General features: G+C 39.3%; 1 protein-coding gene across 2 annotated transcripts; it reads left to right on the top strand.

Moving 5' to 3' along the window:
- The first annotated feature begins 1,775 nt into the window (after positions 1–1,775).
- FAM9B (family with sequence similarity 9 member B) lies at positions 1,776–23,801 on the top strand. 2 transcript variants are annotated; one of them, XM_054471733.2, is made up of 9 exons: positions 1,776–1,853; positions 15,630–15,746; positions 16,258–16,378; positions 16,558–16,589; positions 18,354–18,453; positions 19,300–19,411; positions 20,710–20,808; positions 23,091–23,190; positions 23,297–23,801. In XM_054471733.2, the coding sequence occupies exons 1-8, from the start codon at positions 1,808–1,810 to the stop codon at positions 23,157–23,159; spliced, it is 696 nt and encodes a 231-aa protein (XP_054327708.1). In that variant the 5' UTR covers positions 1,776–1,807; the 3' UTR covers positions 23,160–23,190; positions 23,297–23,801. The 2 variants fall into 2 exon arrangements, with proteins under 2 accessions (XP_054327708.1, XP_054327709.1); XM_054471734.2 differs by lacking the exon at positions 1,776–1,853 and adding an exon at positions 11,073–11,145.
- Positions 23,802–26,635: the final 2,834 nt, after the last annotated feature.

Here is a 26,635-nt window from a genome sequence, read left to right as displayed (position 1 = left end):
AAACATTCTTTATAGAGTAAGGGGAGGCCCCAGAAATATGTAAAGATTCTAATAACGAATTTTCCGGGTGAGAATGGCTGATGGGCTTTCAGTATGGTGGTACCTGATACTCAGTTTGAAGTATTATGGTTTTTTTATTCTCTGCTACCCTTCCCTTTTTAAAAATCCCTGAATTTTTAGCAAGGTCTGTTAGATGTGATACGGTTGCATTAGTGGTGCCATAAGAGTAAGGACAGGGCCCATGTGCCTGCAGGAGGTAGAACTGAGCCAAGCAGGTAACAGATAGATAACAGGTAGCAGAAGTACCCCACCTACTGTGAAAACAAGCAAGGAGCAGGGACTCAGGGCAAGAGGTGATGGACAATGGTCCAGAGATTCTCAGCCCCAACTCCAGAATCTGAAGAGATATTTCGTAGGAACCTGAGGTCCCCACAGAAATGAGGTGCACATTTACTCATCTGGATATCAAGGAAAACAGTGACACATGATATACATAGGTTTATACAACTGGAATTTTAAACACATCCACCCACATATGCATGTCACCATACACTCACTCCTGTCCACACTCAGCCACAGACACATCCCATATTTCAAAATGTAGGGGAGCAGGGAGTGATCTAAATCATGGGGCCACTGGATTCATGATCCATTGCAGGTAATATATTTACATTGTAATAGATGCTTTCTTAAAACTGTATTTGCCAGGCATGGTGGCTCATGCCTATAATCCCAGCACTTTGTGAGGCCGAGGCGGGTGGATCACCTGAGGTCAAGAGTTCAAGACCAGCCTGGCCAGCATGGCAAAACCCTGTCTCTACTAAAAATACAAAAATTAACTGGGTGTGGTGGCGAACACCTTAATCCCAGCTACTTGGGAGGCTGAGGCAGGAGAATCGCTTGAACCTGGGAGGCAGAGGTTGCAGTGAGCTGAGATCACACCACTGCACTCTGGCCTGGGCGACAAGAGCAAAACTCCATCTCAAAAAAAAAAAAAGACTATATGTACTTCTAATGCTACCCCCAAAATTTCAAACACTTGATGGGATGTGAGTGGTGCTGGGGAGGTAGTATGTGGAGAAAGAAATCTCAAAGTATTTCTTAAACTCTATATGGATACAAAAGACAACCTGCCATGTTGGGAAATGTGTATGCTTCGCTTGGATAGGCCTCTAATGAACTGAAAGAGCAAATCAGTGGAATCTCTGCACCTTGATGTCTAGCAAGATGGAGAATGTACCTTCTTTTCAGATACGGTCTGACTCCTTAGCATTGTGTGAAACCAGATGATTGGACAGAGGGTGTTGGTGGTGTTCGTTCTTCCATGCACCAGTCTCCTGCAGGGGCCCTCGAGAAACTCCCTAGAACTACTGGGGCTTTCAGAGCATGAAGTGAAGCTCTCTGAACTAGTGGATCTCCAAGGTCTCATCAAGCATTAGCAGTCCAGGACTGATTGTTATTCCATCCGTGGGTGCTTGATCTACCTGCATAGGTTAGATTAGAGTTCCCTGGGATAGGAACTAGTGAGTTTTATTTTATGCTGGATAGGTGAAAGTTGATTATCTCCAGTGATATGGTTTGGCTCTGTGTCCCCACCCAAGTCTCATCTCGAATTGTAATTCCCACATGTCAAGGGAGGGACCTGGTGGGAAGTGATTAGATCATGGAGGTGGTTTCCCCCATGCTGTTCTCATGACAGTGAGTGAGTTCCCATGAAGTCTGATGGTTTAAAAGTGGCAGTTTCCCCTTATCTCTCTCTCTCCTGCTGCCATGTAACAAGGTACCTGCTTCCCCTTTGCCTTCTGCCATGATTGTAAGGTTCCTGAGGCCTCCCTCCCCAGCCATGCAGAACTGTGAGTCAATTAAAACTCTTTCCTTTGGGGTGTCTCTCTTTGTGGCCCAGGCTGGAGTACAGTGGTGCTGTCTCAGCTCACTGCAACCTCCTCCTCCCAGGTTCAAGCAATTCTCCTGCCTCAGCCTCCCGAGTAGCTGGGATTACAGGTGCCTGCCACCATGCCTGGCTAATTTTTGTATTTTTTGTAGAGGCAGGGTTTTGCCATGTTGGTCAGGCTGGTCTCAAACTCCTGACCTCAGGTGATCCGCCTCCCTTGGTCTCCCAAAGTGCTGGGATTACAGGCATGAGCCACCATGTCTGGCCTCAAGTAGTTCTTTATAGCAGTATGAAAACAGACTAATATATCCATCCACCTCAAACACTGGGGGACAATCATTACCAAAAATGTGAAGCATGGTGTGGATCTTATTGTCCTGTGTGTAATTCATCAAAAGAAGGATTGTCAGTGTGGCGATTCCTCAGGGATCTAGAACTAGAAATTCCATTCGACCCAGCCATCCCATTACTGGGTATATAACCAAAGGACTATAAATCATGCTGCTATAAAGACACATGCACACGTATGTTTATTGCGGCATTATTCACAATAGCAAAGACTTGGAACCAACCCAAATGTCCAACAATGATAGACTGGATTAAGAAAATGTGGCACATATACACCATGGAATACTATGCAGCCATAAAAAATGATGAGTTCATGTCCTTTGTAGGGACATGGATGAAATTGGAAATCATCATTCTCAGTAAGCTATCACAAGAACAGAAAACCAAACACTGCATATTCTCACTCATAGGTGGGAATTGAACAATGAGAACACATGGACACAGGAAGGGGAACATCACACTTTGGGGACTGTTGTGGGGTGGGGGGAGGGGGGAGGGATAGCATTGGGAGATATACCTAATGCTAGATGACGAGTTAGTGGGTGCAGCGCACCAGCATGGCACATGTATACATATGTAACTTACCTGCTCATTGCGCACATGTACCATAAAACCTAAAGTATAATAATAATAATAATAATAAAATAAAATAAAATAAAATAAAATAAAAAGAAAAAAAAAAAGAAGGATTGTATAAATTCCACCTATTATCTGACGCCCCGATGGGGTGGAAAGTCAACAATTACCTTCCTTTTGTTCTTCCTAAGAGCCTTATTTTCTGTGCTAGGGAGTGAGTTGTAAACTGATGCAGAATGAATGATTTTCGCTAATATAAGGGATGTTTTTGAAGCATATCTGAAGAAGATAGGATACAGGAGTGTTTGGCATTTTAATCAGATGATATGTCAGATTTTGTTCCTTAAGCAATCAGTCAAGCGGAAGAAGAAAGAAAGCAAAACAAAAGCCAGTTTTGGGTAGATCGAAGAAAAATAAAATGAAACTAAATATCTGGAAATACACAAACAATAGCAAAACATAGCTAGACAATTCTTTAGCCTCAAGCTGTACATTGCGTCAGTAGTGAAGGGCATAAAATTATGCTTAAGGCAGAAAAAAAAATATGCTTTCATGTAATTGGATTCAGGAGACAGTAGGACTTCCTTAAAAGACAAAGAATGAGGATGACCTGGGACAAAAGTGGAAAACATCGACAGGGCACATCCATTCAGTGACACTGCAGGTTTGTTCCTCTAAGCACAATTTTAGCTGTACCCCACAATATCCAATGTTTTATTTTCGTTATTCACCTCAGAATATTGTCTAACTTCGGCTGTTATTTCCTCTTTGGGCTTTTGTTATTTTAGAAGTATGTTGCCTAATTTGAAAATAATTGGAGGTATGATATTAATCTTATTTTGTAATTGATTTCTATTTTAATTCCTTTCTGTTCTGAGAACATAACCTGTAGGACTCTCATAGCTTTCGACTTGCTTTCTGGTCAAGCATATGATCTATCCTTGTGAATTTCCCAAACGCCCTTGGAAAAAATGTGTATTATATGGTTGTATTTTGTAGATATGTCTTCTACAAATGTTAATTCGAGCAACCTGGTTAATAGTGTTCAATTTTTTTGTCTTAACTGAGAAGAATGTAGAATGTTCAGGCAGTCTTCAAAGATACGGTCAAATGATGAATGAGGCTAACTGGATAATTTTTCAGACAAACAAAAACACCTGCTTTTTCAACAATGCCAAACTAAACCCATATTTTTGTTATTGAGATAAGAAATAAGGATATTTGATTTAGATTAAGTAAATTGACTACCGATTAAACTTCCAATTTACTTTTTCTGTTAAGTTATGGTGAGATAATTATTCTGTACTTTATAGTTCAAAAGATCTATTCTAAGGACATCAAATACTGGTACATAAGTATCTGTATCATGCCAAACTGAAAAAAACAGGAAACTATTTGCATAAAAATATATTTTACACTTATAACAGAGAGACATCTTATAATTCTATTACCAAGCTGCTCCTGGACCATATAAAATATGACACAATTTTCAAAACTCTTACATGACAAATTTTTCTTGTTCTCTGTTGTATAAAGTAGTTAGCATAAGTACATTAACTGACATATATCATTAATGCTGGTCTAATAATGTTGAAATATATATTATAATAACATATATTTGTTATATGTTGTCCCTAATTTTGCCTCCATCTCCTCAACTTAACAAAGTGTTTTTCTGGCCATCAGAGAAATGCAAATCAAAACCACAATGAGATACCATCTCACACCAGTTACAATGGTGATCATTAAAAAGTCAGGAAACGACAGGTGCTGGAGAGGATGCGGAGAAACAGGAACACTTTTACACTGTTGGTGGGACTGTAAACTAGTTCAACCATTGTGAAGACAGTGTGGTGATTCCTCAAGGATCTAGAACTAGAAATACCATTTGACCCAGCCATCCCATTACTGGGTATATAACCAAAGGATTATAAATCATGCTGTTATAAAGACACATGCACACGTATGTTTATTGCGGCACTATTCACAATAGCAAAGACTTGGAACCAACCCAAATGTCCATCAGTGATAGACTGGATTAAGAAAATGTGGCACATATACACCATGGAATACTATGCAGCCATAAAAAATGATGAGTTCATGTCCTTTGTAGGGACATGGATGAAGATGGAAACCATCATTCTGAGCAAACTATTGCAAGGACAGAAAACCAAACACCGCATGTTCTCACTCATAGGTGGGAATTGAACAACGAGAACACTTGGACACAGGGTGGGGAACATCACACACCAGGGCCTGTCATGGGGTTGGGGAAGGGGGGAGGGATAGCATTAGGAGATATACCTAATGCTAAATGACGAGTTAATGGGTGCAGCACACCAACATGGCACATGTATACATATGTAACAAACCTGCACATTGTGCACATGTACCCTAGAACTTAAAGTATAATAATAAAAAAAACCCAAAAAAACCCCACAAAGTGTTTTTGTTGAATTTTATGCTTCACGAGATATTTTTTAAAAATGCACCTTCCCAGCACCATTTGCTGAATAGGAGGTCCTTTCCCCATTGCTTGTTTTTGGCAGGTTTGTCGAAGATCAGATTGTTATTGATGTGTGGTGTTATTTCTGAGGTCTCTGTTCTGCTCCATTGGTCTATATGTCTGTTTTGTTACCAGTACCATGTTGTTTTGGTTACTTTAGCCTTGTAGTATAGTTTGAAATCAGGTAGTGTGATGCCTCCAGCTTTGTTCTTTATGCTTAGGATTTTCTTGGTTATATGGGGTCTTCTTTGATTCCATATTAAATTTAAGATAGTTTTTTCTAATTTTGTGAAGAATGTCAATGGTAGTTTGACATACCAAACACATGGAACCAACTCAAATGCTCATCAGTGATAGACTGGATAAAGAAAACATGGTATATATACACCATAGAATACTATGCAGCCATAAAAAGGAATGAGATCATGTCCTTTGCAGGGATATGGATGAAGCTGGAAGCCGTCATCCTCAGCAAACTAGCACAGAAACAGAAAACCAAACATGGCATGTTCTCACTCATAAGTGGGAGTTTAACAATGAGAACACATGGACACAGAGAGGGGAACATCACACACCAGGGCCTGTTTGGGGGTAGGGGAGTAAGGGGAGGGAACTTAGAGAATGGGTCCATAGGTGCAGCAAACCACCATGGCACACGTAAACCTATGTAAGAAACCTGCACGTTCTGCACATATATCCCCATTTTTTTAAAGAAAAAATTTAAAAAATTATCTTTTGGAAAGAAAAAACACATGTAGAAATAAGTTCAACTTTTACACTTGAGTAATTGTGGTCAGGAAATTTTTTTTTAATTTATTTTAAATACTTTTACTTAAGAGCCCCCTTCTAAATGTGCAGTTATTTCTAATATCATGAATTGCTACAGTCAATAAACTTTTATGAAATGACAAAAAATGCACCTTCCTTCTTGTTCAATTGCACAGAGTTACCATCCTCTGATATAACCTTAGAAGTGTCCAAATTGTTTGGAATTCATAACTCTTTATTATATAGCTGCACTACATATAATTTGGCATCCTCCCCTTTCAAGCACTACTTTCCTGTTGCAGTAGCAAGTAGACTGTTTATCTCAGGGGTGCTTTGCCTAAGCATGAGTCAAACTAAACTAAAATTTGATATGATGCCAAAGAGGAAGGTTTTCATGAGATCTGTCCATTTTTATGTTTTATGTGCCAATGTGCTGTCCATACAGAGTTCATTTTGCAACTTGTGAAATGTTGTGGACCATTCTTGTATCTTTGAACTACGTAAGATTTTTCCAAGGTCACAAAAATCCTGCTACATTAAGAGAATAGAATATATGTTTAGTCCCAAAGCATAGGTAGCTCCTATCAGACGATTGTCTTTGCAAGCACTTGGCCTTACCTTTGGTATTAGAAGGAGAATGTAGCTCAAAGGCAGTGGTATGTATGAGGAGCCCAATCTCTGTGGCCTGTTTAACAGATGCCAGCAGTATTTCTCAATGTCAGAAACTCATTCACACTGGATGGCTTTCTAATTGATTGTGACACACGAAGCGTGTTTATCAGAGCCCAGCGTGTTTAATGCTTTGGAAATAAAAACCACGTTGCTACTACTATTTAACGTTTATACATTAACGTTATATTATTAACGTTTATACATGACTCAGGTTGTTGAAGAGGTTGTTCAAGACAAAAAGAGTTTTTGTTGTAAAACCCAAATATTTAATACATTATAAGGCAATGAGTTGTAATGAAGCTTGGTGGTTCCCTGCTAGGGAGCTTTTGAGTATTTATAGGGTAATTTTTAAATTGTCTTGATTATTAGAGGATTGCACTGCATCTTATGCAGAGTGACGTAGTGTCCAACAAATACATTGAACAATGCAGCATGACAATCCAGGTGGCATTTGACATCCAAGTAAGTGAAAAACTGTTCATAATTATCAGAAGCTACAAATAAATACTTTTATGTAAATCAAAAATATTTTCCCCACAATTTTAATATACATTGGATTTTTCCAAGATTGTAACTCTTATATAATTTGAGGGTAGACCGTACACTGTTTTGTTCATGAGTTTACCAAGAGTATTTCTCCATTTTGAAAGATCAAGTCCACAATATGCCATTCATGGTGACTGAGTTGCCCATAAAAAGTAGCTGAAGTCAGCCTGAATTGGTAACTGCTGTATTCATGATGACTCTGTGTATATATGCAAGAATCAGATATTTACAACACGTTTTTAATATAGACATGTCAGAGAATTTTACATTGAAGTACCTATTAGTGTCCTTTTAAATTTCACTTTTGTTAGACCATGTTTTTAATGTTGTTGAAAGTTATATTTACAAATTTATATTATTTCTCAGTTTCCTGTAAAATGTGAGCAATGCATTTTAGGAAATGGAAAAGTAGCCAACTTTCCAATAGATAACTATGAACTCCACACAACATACTTCAAATGTCAAGACAGTGTTGTATTGGACAAAAGATGGACACATGGACAGATAGAAGAAACTGAGTACACAAATGTCGTCATACAAATGTCTTCAGTTGGGTTTTAGACAAAGATGCAAAGAAAAAATGGGGAAAGGACTGTCTTTTCAACAAATGATGCTGAAACAATTGAGCACTTATTTACCAAAAAAAGTTACTTCACCTAAACCTCACACCATATACAAAACTTAACTCAAAATGGATCACAGATCTAAATGTAACATGTAAAATTATAATGGAAAATCTTCATGACATGAGATTAGGCAAAGATGTCTTTGATATGACACCAAAAGTATGATCTAAAAAGAAAAAAGTAATAAATTGAACTTCACCAAAATCGAAAACTTCTGCTGTGTGAAGAAATCACAAATACAATAAAAAATGTTTGCAAATCAAATGGCCTAGAAAACATGGAATACGGTAGAGATGAAAGAGGAGGGTATTATTGCTGATGGGAGCTTCCTAAGTCAAACAATTGTGTGTGAGCTTAATGTGTGTGGGACGAAGTCTGAGATCTCCTTGCCTGAATGGGAAGCCTGTATTATAGATTGGAAGTGGGAATGGGAATGATGTTTTTAGATGACACTGATGGGTGTAGCTTTTTCTTGCATGATTGTCAAATAATCACGGAGTAGAGGGGATTGAGTTAGTGTATGACCCAACCCCCTCATTTATTGCTAAGTTTACGGATGGTGACGTCTTGGTTGATAGCATTTGGCTGATTAGTGTCTGAGTGTGGTCCAGCCTCAGGCTCCTACTTCTGATACAGCACCTTCTCCATAGTATCTGTGACTCAGCCCAAAATATGCCCATAGTTATTGTTTTCGAGAGGTCTCAGCCAGGCAATGGCTGTCTGGGGAGTCATTAAAACTGTTGAACTGACATTCTTTCTTCAGCACAATACTACCATATGCTGATCAATAAGGTAGGTGTTGAAAAATGATATAGTTTAGCCAAATTGTGATGGGAACACAACTTTTTCCAGTTACCCACCTGTAGTAGGTAGAATAATGGCCTCTCAAAGACGTCTAGATCCTAATTCCCAGAATCTGTGACTATATTAGTTTACATGGCAAAGGAGAATCAGTATTGTACATGGAACCAAGGTTGCCAATTAGCTAATCTTAAATGGGGGAAATTATTCTGGATTACCTGGGTGGGTCCAATGTAATCACAAGGGTCCTTAAAGGAAACAGTGAGAATCAGAAGAGGGAATCAGTGAGCTGGCAGCATGAGAACGAATCGGCATGATGTTGCTGGCTTTAACGATGGAAATTGGGGCCATAAGCCAAGGAGTGTAGGAAGCCTCTAAAAGCTGGAAAAGGCAAGGAACTAATTCTCCTCTGGAGACTTCAGAAGGAACTGGCCCTGCTGACACCTTGGATTTCACTAAGTGAGATAAATTTGGGATTGCTAACAGCCAGAACAGTAAGATAATCCATCTTTATTGTTTATGACACTCACTTTGTTGTAATTTGTTACAGCAGCAGTGGGAAACTAATAGACTACTGCATTCATCAGAATTGATTAACTTCTGAAGGTTTTAGAAATACTTTTTCTTTGTCTCACTTTTTCCTTTTTTTCTCTTTATTTGCTTCTTGCATAAGCAAGAAATGCATATAGAAAAATTAGAAAATATAAATAAACAAGAATATATTATAAAATGTATCTGAAATTCCCATACCCAGGGATGGCGAGATGTATCATTCTAGTGTTTATTGTTCCATGCTTCTTCCTGTGCTGATATAGACATAAAAGACATGCCATGCATACATCTGAATGTTTTCACCTATGCACATTCATGTCCATGCACATGAATGCACACACGTGCACATGCCCACACACAAGCATTCACTTTTGCAAGTGTGTAAGTGTTCGTACACACATACCAAAGTTAGGATCCTGGCCCTGTAATTGATTTTTAACAACTTTGGGTATTCAGAAAACCCACTTGCCCCTCATATTTTGGAGATTTGCCACCTTTAGGAACGTTTAGAAGAATGTGCCCTAGCTGCTGAAAGTACTTTCATAAGCATTTTGATCAATGATAGCGTGGATATACTATATGTATAGCATCTCATATAACTTGGAGGACAAAGAAGTGTTCATTTACATTATGCCATCTAAGTTCTATTACTTTGTAGTCATACTTGATAAAGAGTTTTTGTTGACTTCTGAGTTCCATTCTCTGTAGTAACCTGTGATTGTGCAGGGAGACAGCACATCAGAAACTCCATCGTGTTAACGAGGAATTATGGAGACCTTCAGGGATTACATAAAGACACTAATTCACTTAAAACATACAGACCAGTGTTGTCTGCACATAATTTAGAAAGGAGCTAGCCTCTACTATACAAATCAGGAACCTGTTTTTCTAGGCTGAGAAAAAAAATTTTTTTTTTTAAACTAGCAGGCCAGAATGCTGTACCAACATCTCTCTGGGAGGCCCAGGCAATTATTTGCAACCTTGTCTTTCATTAGCATAGTGCAGAGCATTTAGGACTCATAAAAATACCACTTAGCAGAATGATGCAAGTTCAAGTACTATGTGAGTTGTGGCTTTTTCGTTATTATTTTTTCTGTTTTAAAGATAAAAAGCTACATTAATTTCAATTTTGTTGGATTTAATATGGTCAGTGTACATTGAGTGCTCCATATTATACGGATACCTGTGAAACTGTTCTGGACCTTCAGATGTAGTTTAATGGGTAATATGACTTCCCAGATAACTGCAATATAAGGCAAATTTCCCATGACAGATAAAAGCTCTAAATGGGTTGCAAAGAGAAAGAGTGTCTCACATATTTAAAAGCACTGGGTGAACGGCTACATTAAAGAGGAAACATTTAGGGTAGGTTTAAAATTCTGATAGGATTTGTCTGCCTAGGAGGGAACATTAATAATATCAGAGGCATGTGGGGTAAAGTTTGGTTTTCCTGGAGAGCAGTCAAATAAAAGGAGAGCCATGTGACAAACTTGAAATGTGTTTGAAGTCCTAATCTGGAGGTCTTTGGAGGTTGGCATTTGGAAAATGCTAACCTACCTTTGTTCCGGTTTGGAACATTTGTGTTTTATGAAGAGCTCAACTTTGTGTCTGATATGGTTTGGCTCTGTTTCCCCACCTAAGTCTCATGTCAAATTGTAATCCTCATGTTGGAGGAGGGGCCTGGTGGGAGGTGATTGGATCCTGGGGTCAGACTTCCCCCTTGCTGTTTTCGTGATAGTGAGTGAGTTCGCACGAAATCTGGTTGTTTAAAAGTGTGTAGCACCTTCCCCTTCACTCTCTTACTCCTGCTCCGCCATGTGAAGACGTTGCCTGCTTCCCCTTCACCTTCCACCGTAATTGTAAGTTTCCTGGGGCCTCCCCAGCCATGCTTGCTGTACAGCCTGTGGAACCGTGAGTCAGTTAAACCTCTTGTCTTCATAAATTACCCAGTCTTGGTTCTTTATAGCAATTTGAGAATGGACTAATACAGTGTCCAAGCCACTCATTAGTCTGGTACATCATTTTCCCTGAGCCCCTTCCTCCTGGACCCGGTCACAACATATTTATGCCTCTGTTTTTCTGTATCTGGATATAATAATTTCTTTTAAATTATGTTTTAATTTAATTTCCCTATAATCTAATTCCTTAATACATTTAGATTGTTCTAATAAAACAAATGCTAGTTTGCACACAAAGATAAATGAAATGTTAAAGCATGATACAAATATTCTTACTGGGAAAGTATTCATATCAGAATTTATTAAAGGAATATAAAACATAGAAAATATAAAGAAAATCTTTCTGAGATTTTGAACTTAGCCTTCTCAGATTCCTACTAACTGCAACCAGATTTAGGCTCCCTTTATACCAAAACCAAACAAACTAACAACAAGAAAAGACAATACGAAAGAAAGATAGAATTTTGAAGCACTCTTAAAGCCTTCAAGGAGACATTGTTAAAGTTTCATTTTAAGAACTGTGAAGAAAAGTAAAAGGAGTTTATGTTATTTAATCTGTAGAAAAGTAGCTGAGGTATTCAGTACAATATTATGGGTCAAGACTGAACTCATTCTCTGAGTGTGCATAGCTTCTAGGGCAGAAATTCAAAACGATCTGGAACTTAAAACAACCGGAAACAGCTCTAAGGTGGTTTTTCCAGTGCTCTGTGCAACAGTTTCCAGACCACAGCTCCCTTTCTCTCTTCTCAAATACAACACCGTTATGCTTTAATGCACCAGAATGGAACATTACCTTCCATGCTTTACTCACACTGAATGTGAAAAATATATCATGTGAACATTTCTTTTAAGTTATGAAGATACTTTGAAGATCATTTAGTGCTGGCTTTCATATTAAACAAACAAACAAAAAACCAGGCCAGGCGCAGTGGTTCATGCCTGTAATCCCAGCACTTTGGTGGGCTGAGGCAGACAGATCACTTGAGGTCAGGAGTTCGAGACCAGCCTGGCCAACATGGTGAAACCCCGTCTCTACTGAAAATACAAAATTAGCCAGGCTTGGTGGTGGGCGCCTGTAATCCCAGCTACTCTGGAGGCTGAGGCAGGAGAATCGCTTGAACTCGGGAAGCAGAGGTTGCAGTGAGCCGAGATCCCGCCACTGCACTCCAGCCTGGGCAACAAGAGCAAAACTTCATTTCAAAAAAACAAACAACAAACATCACACACACACACACACACTTACATGCAGGTGTGTACACACACAACAACAACAAGAAAACTTTTCTCCTATTTGCTAATGTAAGTCTTTCTAATTTTTTTTAAATTTTATTATTATTATACTTTAAGTTTTAGGGTACATGTGCACAATGTGCAGGTTTGTTACATATGTATACATGTGCCATGTTGGTGTGCTGCACTCATTAACTCGTCATTTAGCATTAGGTATATCTCCTAATGCTATCCCTCCCCCCTCCCCCCACCCCACAACAGTCCCCAGAGTGTGATGTTCCCCTTCCTGTGTCCATGTGTTCTCATTGTTCAATTCCCACCTATGAGTGAGAACATGCGGTATTTGGTTTTTTGTCCTTGCGATAGTTTGCTGAGAATGAAGTATTTCTAATTTTTTAATCTTTTGGGAAACTGTAGGTAGAATAGAAGATAGTAATGGCCAAGGAAGTACTATAGGATGTGGTGAGGGTTCATTGGTTGAAAGTGAAAGAAAATGCTCACTCTACTGCCAAGAGAGCAATTTAAGATACTATGTCTGTATCCAAGACAATACATTTGTATTTGGTCTCTCCTGGACAGACGGAGCTTAAACTCTCATATCACTGTTCATTTTCATTGATTGTTTTGCTTTTATTTTCTACGGTTTTGGGTTTAGGCATGTTGATGCTGCGTTAAGCACAAAATGATTCATGTGAGATTGTCAGAGTAGATTGTGCCCTTCTCTTGTTCAGTGTACTCTGCCTTTAGTTTATTCATTTATTTTTTGCATTATTTTACATTTGTGAGATATCAATTCTCAGATCCATATTTTCCTTTTCTTCATATTTTTCTGATATGTACTTTTTGTATCATTTTGTTTAATTCCATTCTTACATACAGTATATACTTAAGTTTTTATTTTGATCCAAGTTGGAAGTCATTTCCTTTAGAATGCGAGTTTATCTCATTCATATTTCTTGCTCAACAGATTCACTTGGCCTTAATTCTGTTCCTTTATGTTATGTTATGTTCTCTGTAGTATTTTCTTTATTTTCCAACTTTTACTACAGGATTTGTATGCTTTGTGTGTGCTCTTTTTGGTTATATAGGCATTCAAGGCTGTGGATTAGTTTTCCTGATGACTGCCTTTATAATTTCAATAATATAATGAAACTCTGTATCTTGATTTACAAACTTTAGGCAATATTTATTCACTCCCAACTCCGAAACAACTCTCTCCCTATTACAGGGGACTGGAGGTGGGAAAAAGCTGAGTTAATGATAAGTATTAAGGCATTAATTTGTGGGTGAAGGTTGTGGCATATGTCTGGATAAGTCTGGAGTATGAAGGTTTGTGGGCAAGTATGGGGCATGAGGATGAGAAAGAAAAGTAGTGAGGAAACAAAAAAGGTTATGGGCTGGGCACAGTGGCTCACGCCTATAATCCCAGCACTTTGGGAGGCCAAGGCGTGCGGATCAACTGAGGTCAGGAGTTCGAGACCAGCCTGGATAACATGGTGAAACCGTGTCTCTACCAAATATGCAATAATAATAATAATAATGATAATAATAACAGGGGGTGGTGTTGGGCTCCTGTAATCCCAGCTCCTCGGGAGGCTGAGGCAGGAGAATTGCTTGAACCTGGGAAGGGGAGATTGCAGTGAGCTGAGATCTTGCCACTGCACTCCAGCCTGGGCGATAGAGCGAGACTCAGTCTCAAAAACAAACAAACAAACAAAAACGATAAAAGCACAATCCATTGATTAAAAAGGACGCAGCTGGGCATGTTGGAAGCACACAGGGCATGGGAGGGAGCCTGGGCTCCACCCACAGGGTGATGGCCATTCTAGTCAAAGGGGCAGGTGTGGCTGGAACAAGCCCCAGGGCGAGGTTCTAGGCCCTGTCCACTTGGCCTCCATCCCAAGTCCTTGTGTCCCTCCCCAGGAGGAGAAGCTGAAAGATTGTGGGGACAGAGGCCCCAAAGGGCCACCCCCACCCCAGTCCACGGCAACCACGGGCTGTCGCTTAGGGGAAGGGTGAGGGCGTGCCAGCAGGGGGCCTGGCCCCACACAGCCCGTCACACGCGTGTTCACTGAGCCAACCAATCAGCGAGGAGCGCAGGAAGTCCTGTCTGCAGCTCTCACGAAAACTGAGGACCCGTTTTCTTTTTTCTTTTTCTTTTTTGTTTTTTTTTGTTTTTTGGGACGGAGTCTGGCTCTTGCCGCCTAGGCTGCAGTGCAGTGGTGCAATCTGGGCTCACTGCAACCTCCGCCTCCCGGGTTCAAGCAATTCTCCCGCCTCAGCTTCCTGAGAGGACCCGTTTTCTAAGAGATCCTAGTGGTGTCGTTGTCTGCAGGTTCTTTGAGGGCGCCACATCAGGGGTCCCTCAGGTGAAGCACTCGCGGTGGGGCGGCGGGAACGCAGGCACTAGGCCCTCTGGGAACCAGGGTGTGAAGCGCTGGGCAGCCCGCCGACCTGTGAGGAAATGGCCCCGGCGTCGTCGCCTGGGGCCTGGGTCAGGGCGAGGCCCTGAGGGTGGGCTGGGGTGGGCCAGGGCAGGGAGGGAGCTGGAGCTGCCTGGGTGATCCCTAGGGCCCGGGAGGGTCCTGGGGGCTTGTGCATGTGTTGGGGGGAGGGGCCGAAGGCGGGGAGAAGTGGGAGTGGGGCGGGGGTGTTGTGGAGGACAGTCTGAGTGGGGCCCTCCTGCCCGGCCGCCCGTCAGGACAGGACACTTGGGGTCACCGGGGATCACCGGGGGTCCCCTGTGCATCCAGGCGGGCGAGTGGCAGTGCAGCCCCTGACATTCCCCCGGAGGTGGCTGGGGAGATCCTGTGTCACCCAGCGGCCCTCCCAGCCACAAGGGGTCGCTGGGTGACTCAGAGGTAGGGCTGAGTTCTGTCCCAAAGGCGAGGCGAGGATCCCGCAGAGGCCGTGGAGTTCAGGTGTGAGGGGCAGCTGTGAGCTTTGCAGCCAGCCCCGGGGACGGGCTGGACGGGCTGGACGGGCTGGACAGGCCAGGACAGGAGGGGACACTGGCATCTTTTCCGTCCCCTCCTGCTCCCCACATGAGACCCAGGGCGGGCCAGCCCCACCCTTCTTGAACCTGTGATCCCAATGGCTTTCCTTTCCGATGCCAGGTTTCCTTAGCTTCCTTAGTGTGTCTTTGCGCTCACCAGGTTCGAGGATCGCCTCTAGCTTCCCAGGACAGCCAGCCGTGGATCCTGTGGGCAGGAGGGCTGCCAAGGCCCAGTTGGAGGCTCAATTTATGGCGGCCCGGGGGAAGAAGCATGCAGGTAAATACAGCCCAAGGGGACCCGGAAGAAGGTGCACGCCCAAGAGGACGGTCTGTCTGCTTTCTGCGCTGGGGGCACAGGGGCAGCCCGAGGCCCCAGGCCCCTTCGTGGCTCTGGAGTCCATAGTGCACGTGCTAAGATGCGCCAGGTTTTCAAAGCAGGCTCAAGGGCCTTAGGCTTCCCGTGGAAGGCTCCCCCTCATAGCAGGGTTACAGATGCTCTCAGAGCAGCTCTTCTCCATGGGTGCAATCCTGACATCCTAGGGGTCTGACCTGTAGTACGTTGTTTACTGGAACTTGAACCCGAAGGGCTTCCAAAAGTCCCTCGATAAAATGGTCGGGGTCGGGAGCCGGTGATTCCATGTATACCTCTGCTTTAAAGCTTTAATTGGCAGAGAGCCAAAAAAAAAAAAAAAAAAAAAAAAAGTCTACAACTAGTACATTTCTCCACAAAAAATGTCCACAGCAGCATCTTCCTCTAAAAAAGGTTTGTCTTTTAAATTTTAATGCAGGAAAGAATCCAGTCCGTGATGAATGTGAGGAAAGAAACCGTTTTACAGAAACAAGGAAGGAAGATGTAACTGATGAGCATGGGGAAAGAGAACCTTTTGCTGAAACAGATGAACACACAGGGTAAAGTGTTTAAGTCACTTTTGCCTGTCGGATAGGGTCTTTTAGGAAATGTCAGCTTTGGACCATGTCATCACTGTTCTATTCTATGCAGGACATTTCACATAAGACATTTCTTTTCCCAACAAACATGGAATTTTGTGTAGTATTTTGTTAAAATTTTGATGTAACTTTTTTTACAGGGCTAATACCAAGAAGCCAGAAGATACTGCAGGTATGTTTTAGGAGTTATCTGTAGTTTATGAAAATTGTTTTCAGTCATACAACTGTTGCAGTAGGTTATATGAATTAGTGGACGACAAGACTGTCCTAAATGTCTTCTCATATGTAGCATTTAACATACGTATTTAATGTAATCTATTTGATAAATTTTTCTTACCTTTTTGATGTGGAACGTGAGAATGCTTCTAATAATGGTGAAGCGAGATGGATGGCTTTTCTTTCATACATGTGGAAATTTAATTGTTTGGAGGATATTACAGGACATTGGAGGAGAAACAGCTCTATTCGTTCCTTTTAGTGTACACAGATTAAGTCATATATCAGTGGTTTTTTTTAGCTTTTACTTTAAGTTTGGGGGTACATGTGCAGGTTTGTTATATAGATAAATTGCATGTCACAGGGTTTTGGTATACAGATTATTTTGTCACCTAGTTTATAAGCATGGTACCTGGTGAGTGGTCTTTGATTCTCACCCTCCTCCTACCCTCCACCCTCAAGTAGGCCCAGTTGTCTGTTGTTCCTCTCTTCCTGTCCGTCTGTACTCAGAGTTTTTAATATGAGTTTTTCATGTTCCTAATTTAGCTGTTCTATTGTCACAGCTTTCTGATTTTGTTTTCTTTAAAGTACAAGAGAAAATTGAATTTTCTAAAATCATTTTCTATTATTATTCCAGTAATAAACTGTGTAGTAGAAAAGTAAGGACAACTTTTCTAGCTAGTGAGAAACATGTAATTGGATCCAAAAACTCATAAACTTTATATTGCTGTGTGAAATATTAGTTACACTGTTATAGGACCATATTTTCAAAAAAGTTTGAGAAAATTTCTGTAGAGATGATGGAGACAATACTCTTATATTTAAAAAGCTCAATTCAGTTTTCAGCTCTTCTCTAGCGATGATTCATACAAGCAGTATATTTGGAAAGCTTGGTGACAAAGTGCTGGTTTTGTGAGCTGCCTAATACATAGGGCGTTATAGATGGAGACTGTATGTAAAAAATATTTGCATTGTGGTACAAATCTTTTATGATTGCTGAAAATTATTCTTAGCAATTGATGGTAGATCTCTGATGTGAAATCATGTTTAGGAAAGCATTCCTTGCAGTATTACAGTTTTCTGAAACACAGCACTATGGGTACAAATGTCATATAAAAAGCTCCAAGAAAATATTTCAAAAGTGTTTTTTAATGTATTTCTTTACCTAAACCTAAGTTTTTATACTCATGGCCATTGCTTCTTTTATTAAAATACAGTTAATAGCATCAATCACTAGATTGCTTAAAAATGCTTTTCTTATTGTGTATTCAGTTATTTCTACCCTTTTGATGGTTTTATTATATAAGATACTTTTTTGTGTGCTTTACATAATGAATTGTGCAGTATTTCATGGAAGCATCTCCTTTGAATTGTAGGACATTTTATAAATGTAGAAATTAAAGTCTGTGCTTATAACTCTTTCTGCAAATTTAAAAAATAGAGACTTTTAATTATTTGCTTTTTTTCGTCATCTGTCAATTAAGTGATTTTCAGTTATACCAACTGGAATTGAAATACGAATGTTAATACCTGAAAGGTTTTACAGAAAATAAGTGAGTAAATCTTGCTTTTTGAAATGATCTTTGAATTTTATATTTTAAATATCCTTCTGATATTGCTGAACCGTAAAGTCCCATATTGATGTCAGTATATGCAAAGAAACTACTTTTCAACATTAACTTTTAATCCATTTTCATTTACTATCTAACTGACATTAAAGAGGATCTTACTGCAAAAAGAAAAAGGATGAAAATGGATAAAGCTCACAGCAAAACAAAGAACAAAAGTAAACATGCTTTGAGAAAAAAACAACTTAAAAGGTATGACTGTTGGCTTTTTTGCATAATGATATTTATACCATTTCTTTGTATTTGTTGGTACAAATAATTTCAAAAACTATCCTGTACATATTGGCGTCTCTAGTGAACAACATATTTTACTTGATTGTTCTCTAAGCAGGTAAGTTTCTTTAGTTTTATAACCTCAGTTTAACAGAATTAAGAGATATTACCTAGAAGCCAATGAAGATGACCTCTTTTTGCCTTCCAGATAAAAATAGCCTTCCTGTAAAATTAATGTTTATCCATTTCTAGAAATATGGTAGCTGCATATAAGATAAATGTTCTCAATGTTTAGTCTGTAGATCCTTAATGATACTCAATTATGTAGAAAGGGATAACCTTATGTTGTAAATAAGTTATCTATTTTAGTTAAATTGTTTTCACTATTTCTTTTACAAAATCATTGGTGTGCCAAAGTGGAGAAATAGTTAAGTGAAGTATTTCTTTTGGAAAATCTTATGGGATGAATGGCTATGATATTCTTGAACCTACTTATGAGAACCCATATGTTATTCAGTAAGAGGAAATGGAAAGTAAACTGCTCTTAGAGAAAATGAATGTTTCTGGGAAAGTGATAGTGCAGTAAACCCTCCTTTGTCTTCAGCAGGTAAAGAATGTAAGATAGCTGCTCTAGTAGTCAGGAAGGAAGGAATCCTTTCAAAATGAGAGTAACTCATTTCACCTTTTTCCAAAAAGAAGATTTCAGCTGCTATTACTCCCTTGCTACTTTCTAGTATAAATTATGTCAAGTCAGTTTGGGTTTGAGTAGGACTAATTTTTCATCTCTCTATGACGTATGACCGTGTTACTTATTATGTGTTACAGGCAGAAACGTGATTATATACATTCTCTGAAGTTGCTAAATGTCCTTGAAGAATACATCACAGACGAGCAGAAAGAGGAAGAAGAAGAAGAGGGAGAAGAAGAAGAACTAATTGTTGGTATCAGGCTTAGCTTTATGTATAACCTGTTATATCAGTGTCTCAGGTAGTAATAGTTCATGCAGAAATCCAGCAAAGAAGGAAGAGCGCATGAGCCCAGAGAGGGGGGCCCGTTAGTGGACTCATGGACTAGGGGAATATAATTGCCATGCAGCATTAGGGGTCCAACTGAAGTCAGCATCATAACGATGAAGAAGTTAAAGTGAGCCCGGTTGGCATATTTGTGCAAGCGCAGCTGTGGGGTTGGAATTTCCTGGGTCGGGGTGTAGCCGAGCAGATTGATAGAGGGAGAGTTGGGCAGGGCATAGATGCAGGGCTGGGGATATGATGACTGGCTGTGGAATTTCAGCTGGGGCTGAGTTACCTGAGCACATGGGGGTGGGCAATGGGTAGTAAAAAGTGTTCCATTCAGTGGGTGTCAGGCCCCGACAGACTCCTGAGCTGTAGTACTGAAGTGAGTGACCTACAATGGCAGGGAGGTAGTGGCTGTATGTTGGGAAGATGGAAAAACAGCTGAGTACAGTGATCAAGGGCTGGGACTATGCATCCACACTGCTTGGGATCCAACTCCAGCTTGACCATTGCTAGCTCGGAAACCATGGGCAAATGATCTTATCTACGAAAGGAGACATGGTAAGAGTACCTACATCAGAGTTGTTTGGAGGATCAAAGGGTTTCTGTGTAACAGGTTTATTTAAGTTTTTCAGGATGTGATCTGACCCATGGTTGCTCTTTATCATTGCTATTATTAATATTACGTAGGTGTTGAAGTCATTGGGAATGACAAAATCTAGGGGATGACTGTGTGAGTGAGTGCCACGTAGAGGAGAAGAGAACACTGTTGTTGGAGATTAGGTCAGGGTGCAGAAAGGCAATCATTATTGGGTGGTTCATCTATGTGTATACTGAAATGATCAAGATTTAATACGTGCTTAAAATCTTAGAAAGAATGTTTCTTAGTTAATTTCTATATAGATCTTACCTATCTGTGGTCAACAAATTATAGGAAGGTTCATCAAATACTCTTCATTGGAAATCAAGAATTAGGACATACGTGTTGAATATGCAAAAGTAAGAAAATTCTTTACTTAATGACTGATAAAAAAGGTTAATACATCATTTTAGCATGTGATTGGTGAACACAATTGTTTAAAATTGGTCCTAAATGTTGTCTAAAAGAAAGTGTTCAGAAGTATTGATTTGAACAATATTCCTTTAAAGCTAATGCAGAATTATGTTTTATAAGTATTAAAATTTACCCAATTTTTATCACTATTTTGTTTTGGGATTCTAGAAAATATTTCAAGAACAACAGAAGAGGTGGCAACAATATAGAAGTGTTAGGAGAGAGAGGCTGAAAGAGATGAGGCTGCTACGTGACCAATTCATAAAGGTCTGTTCTATTTGGTAACATAATACATTATAAAATACAACACGTGCATAATAGAAGACAGTCTGCTTGTTTCTGAATGTGTGGAAAGACGTTTGATTATACATTTTAAATTACTTAGCATTTTCACTTTGAATGTATTGTTCCAGATATAATATAATTGGTAAATGTATTTTTAGGATTCATGAATAGTTTGTGGGAGTTATTTAGAACAGGAAAAGGTAAATTGGAAATTTTACCTAGAAATACACATCTTATGTATAAAATCGACACTTTATTAACACATTAACCTATTTATGCCAGAGGTTACAAATTTTTTGTGTGTGTGAAAAATCAGACCTTGGCCATGACCTTGAGCAGTAGGATATATATGATTCCCACAAGCTTAGCGTTCCAATAATGGAACACTAGGCATAAATGGGTTTTAATGAAGATTTTATTTTCAGTTTTCAGGACATCAATGACAAATCTATGGTGGAAGGAAAGAAGTCCATAAATCCTTTCTGGATGGCTTTTTTACTTGTGTTGTTTCAAGAGTTTTAGTTAAATAGGAAGCAGGCAAGCGTAACTACTGTGTGTCTCTTTTATTTCTTGCTGAAACACAGGAGTGTTTTATAGCATATTCACTAACAAAATTATTAGTAATGGTTTTACATGACAATTTGTAATCATAAGAGATGGTTCAGATGTATAACAGAATGGGAAAGCCAGCAGATTATTAACACGTTGTGAACTGAGAATTATCTGCCGTCGTACAGCACATTAGCAAATTATCATCAGACGATGACCTCTTCTTCATGTAGATGTAGATAATTTAGGAAGCAATGGAATCCTTTTTTGGGAGCTCTGGTATTCTTTTTAATAACCTTGGAAAAGACATGTTCATATGTCACTTCTCTACACTAACTGAGATGTGTTAAATAAACTGGGAAAAGAGTTTGAAAATAAAATTTTCAAGCAACTTGAGGATTATCTATACAGAAACAGTTATTTAAATAGAAGTTACAAGTAGAGAACATGTTGCTATAATGTTCCCCAGATACCATTTATTAATTGGTGTGAACATGAGACTAGAAGTTTTCCTGTCAGTATTAATGTTTCATGTTACCACTTAGGGTAGGAACTTTGCTATCATCTTGGACTCTTCTGAGTCCATTATCCTTCCCATGTAGTTATCACGAGGCAAGTTTTACCTCTGCAATGGTCCTTTAATTTCTTTCTTTAAATTCCCACTGTGGCTACCCTAGTCCAAAACCTCATTCTTCCTTACTTGTACTATTAAACTCTTTTCTGAGTTCTCTCTTCTCTTCTGAGCCATCCTTCACTGATTGGCAATATTATCTTTCTAAAACCCTTCCCTTCCTAAAATGCTTCCCAGCCCTTCCGTCTTCCCAGCCTGTCAGTGATGCCCCATCTCAGTTCTTAGATATTCAGAGACTGTCCCCTTTACATGACCCCCTCTTAGGCTTGTTTTGCCACCCTCTGTGTTTACTCCCAACTCTCCAGATTGACAGCCTTCCCTGAAGGAACTCACCGTTACTCCCATGCTTTGCTCTGGCTCTTCCCTCACAATGCTTTTAAAATCTTTTTTTGACTGATTGAAACCTTTTGCCAACTAAATCAACATCAGTCTCCATTTTTGGCTACATGCCCGAGTGAGTTGCCCTTCCATAGCAGTTACACAAGTTTTGTATTACTTTTTTTTATTTGTGCATTTGCTCATGTCACAGAAATATGGAAGATTGTGTATTCATTTTTTACATCTTCCTCAGCATTAACATATAACATTTTAGGGAGTAGGAACTGTTGAACTATTTGTTGAGTAAAGAGTATATATTTCAAACACAGTTACGTTTTCTCTAACTTGATGAGGTCATATCACCGACCATTTTATCCCTTCAATGGAAACCATGTTATGAGGCTATTGCTGATAATACATGGGTCACTACCTGCCGAAAAAAAATATAATATTTCATGATATAAGCCTGCCCGTCTTTTTCTGTCTTTGCTCCATCTTGACCTTAAGATGTTCTTCAACCCATTTTATTTAAGCAAAGTACATGACTGTTGGACCTGCTAAAATAATATGTCACTGAAATCTGGCATTAAAAAATTTAAGTGGGTATTTGGAGCTCCATGTATTGATTATAGTTTTTTCTATTTGAAATGAATAACTAGCATCCTTTGAATAATAAAAGCTGTTTCCTTTTGACATTTAATTAACCCTGTTTAAAATGCGAGATGTAAAGTGGTGGTTTGTCAGTGAACTAGACTTTTTCTTTTAGGCTCTTGAGGACTTTGAAGACTTTTGTGACAGATTTTTTTCCGATGAAGACAGTGAACTTGATAACTAGACATGTTTTTAAATAAAATCATGTCAGAACTGTAAGTAGTGCATATTTAATATTAAAAACTCAGGATTGATGTGGCACTGGAATATTTTATTTGCAGAAATGTGTATTACAGTTACTTAAATTTTTTTTTGAAACAGCTTTTGGAAAAGTTGGCACTTACCCAGTTGTCTCTTCAACCTCTGTTATTCTGATGACTGAAGAAAGAACTTGAACCTATGTTATATGATACAAGCACAACTTGAGCTACAGTAAACTACATGACAGTGTTTTGATAATTCTTGTATAAATCGGTATAGCTCCTCTGTCATTTGTCTGTTAAATGCCAGACCTCGTTTCTATGATCTGTTGAATGGATCCTAGACACTTCTATGAGAAGGCATCAATTGCACAGTTATGTACACGGTCAATTAAATTTTAACATTAAAGATAATTTAGATTTCGGTTCAACTCTGTGGATCTGTATCAGTTTCAAAAACGTAGAAAGCACGGGCGTAGAAAAGTACATTTTTCTCTAATAAAAGAAGACACCAAGCCTGCTGGGTGCGGTGGCTCATGCCTGTAATTCCAGCACTTTGGGAGGCCGAGGCGGGTGGATCACTTGAGGTCAGGAGTTTGAGACCAGCCTGAACAACATGATGAAACCCCATCTCTACTAAAAATACTAAAATTACCCGGGCGTGGTGGCACGCACCTGTAGTTCCAGCTACTCAGGAAGCTGAGGCAGGAGGATCTCTTGAACCCGGGAGTTGGAGGTTGCAGTGAGCCAAGATTGTGCCACTGCACTCCAGCCTGGGCGACAGAGCAAGACTCTGTCTCAGAAAACAAGAAGAAGAAGACAAAAGCTATCTTATCTGTGCATTCTTTTGTATTTACTCATTAGGATAAAGAGGCAATTCCAATGAAAGTAGGACTTCAAAAAATAGATATACTGTATGGCCGTATCAAAATTATTAAAAGCACCTTACTGTCTGTGTTCTTGAAAAAAAATTATACTACTGTAAATGATTAAGGCAACTGAGCAAGATATATTAATATCAGTGCTGAGCCACTGGTTTGTGGGTATGTCATTTCCACAGACATCAAAATGCCATTTAGTTTGTTTTGGTCCATCATTCAATGTTACCTCCCCTTAGCATTGAATGAAAGCATTTTGTTAACATTTATGTATGCTTACAATTATTTCACATCTGTGGCAAGGTAAATTATGTAGAGTGCTTTGTTTATCCAGTTTAATATTCGTGGATTATGTGGAAGTTTAAGTATATGTGCATCTAAAAACTTGAATGATGAATTTGCCTGCCTTTCCTTTTTTCAATGTGCAGTTTTCACATGTAACAACATATAACAACATGTAAAAAGATTTTTTTTCTTTTTTTCTTCTTCTTCTTCTTCTTCTTATTATTATTATTATACTTTAGGCTCTATGGTACATGTGCGCAATGTGCAGGTAAGTTACATATGTAAAAAGATTTTTTGCATGTAACATGTTAAAAAGATATACATGTTTTTACATGTAAAACAATTTTACATGTAACAACATGTAAAAAAAGAAATGTTCATTTGGAAACACTTTATTTAGTAAATATGAAATTCAGAATATATATGGAGTAAGTGAAGTAAATGTATTCTTTTGCCAAGTTTCTGAAATTCCATTCATGAGTGCTTCAAAACACAATACTCCCATTGGGAGGAGAGGAGTGACTTCCTCTCATTTTTTCTTGTGCTATTTATGTTAATTGGCCCCTATATACCACTCATCTTTTCTAGGTTTTCCAAGTTTAAGAAAAAAACAAGTTCTTTCAGATAGTGTTTTTCTGCCTGCAGTCACGTGTACAGCAATAAGTGAGTCCCTATGGGGAGCATTTAATTCCTAAAGTTTGCATTTTCATAAAGGATTTTCCTTTTACCCAAAGCGTGTGTTGGTACTACTAAGTACTATGAAGTACTACTTCAAGTTTCTAAAAAGATCCTTATTTGAGATCTCTTTCAGTAGTTACAGAGGCAAGATAAGCACTGCAGAGGTCCCTGTGTGAGTTCTGTTGTACATCCTGGGTTATCTGACTACTAGTTACTCTATAGTGGAAGGACAAGAAAGAGGCCACAATGTACTTAATGATGGAACAGTTGATATTTATGCCACCCCTTACTACCTCAAATGAGTGACTGTGTACTTGAAGTCATATTATTTTTAGAGACCATGTGTCGCTCTGGCCCAGCCAGAATGCAGTGGTACGATCATAGCTCATTGCAACCTTGACCTTCTGGGCTCAAGCGATCCTCTCACCTGAGCCTTCAGAGTGGCTGGTACCACAAGTGTGTGCACCACACCCAACTTATATATAATATAATGTAATATATATCATATATTATATCTATAGCATAATTATATAATATATAATAATACAAATTATATATATATATACACACACACACACACATTTTTTCTTTCTAGAGATGAAGCCTCCCTGCATTGTCCAGGCCAGTCTCAAATTCCTGGCCTCCAGTGATCCTCCTGCCTTGGCCTCCCAAATTGCTGGGATTGTAGGCATGAGCCACTGATCCTGGCTGCATTATCTCACTTCTATGTGGAATCTGAAACCGTTGAACTCACAGAATCAGAGAATAGAATGGTGGTTTCCAGGAGCTGGGGGAGGTGGAAGGTTGAGGAGATGTTGGCCAAAGGGTACAAGATTTCAGTTAGACAGGAGAAGTTCAAGAGCTCTATTGTAAAACATGGTGACAACAGATAGTGATAATATTGTATTTTTAAAGATTGCTAAGAGGGTAGATTTTAAGAGTTCTCACCACAAAGAAAATTATACTTAGGTGAAGTAATGCAAACGTCAACTAGCTCGATGTAGCTATTTCGCAATGTATACATACTTTAAAGCAACCTATTGTAGACAGTATATACCATTTAAGTTTGTCAATTAAAATAAGTTAGTGAAATGTTTATAATTAAAAATAAAAACATACACTTATTGCCCTGCAGTTCTGTAGTTTCATGTAAAGTCTGGAATGAGTGTCTTTGTGGTAAAAATCAAGATGGCAGTGGGGCAGTGTCCCTTCTGAGGGTTGTAGGGGAGGAGCTGTTTTCTTGCGTTTTTCAGATTCTGAAAGCTCCCTTCATTCCTTGTCTCACGGCCTCTTTCTTCGTCTTAAAAGCCAGCATTTTGGGGGTCAGATCCTTCTCATGTGGCTGTCTTTCTGGTTCCTTTCTCCTGCCTCTCTCACACTTAGAAAGACCCTTGGGATTCCACTGGACTCCCCCAGAGATAACCCAGGATAATATCCATGTTTCGGGTCAGCTGATTGGTATCTGTCATTAGCACCTTCCAATTCATTTCCTCCCTTGCCTTGTCGTCTCACATGTTCACAGGTTCCAGGGATGAGTTCCTGGACATCTTTGGAGGGTACTTATTTTGCCTACCAAATACACCCTTTCTTTAAATGCACCTCATCTTAAAAATGGCATT

The sequence above is a fragment of the Pongo pygmaeus genome, chromosome X, assembly GCF_028885625.2.
Source record: "Pongo pygmaeus isolate AG05252 chromosome X, NHGRI_mPonPyg2-v2.0_pri, whole genome shotgun sequence".
Lineage (NCBI taxonomy): Eukaryota > Metazoa > Chordata > Mammalia > Primates > Hominidae > Pongo > Pongo pygmaeus.
Note: the sequence above shows the minus strand (reverse complement) of the source record. Positions and strands in the feature narration are given on the sequence as shown.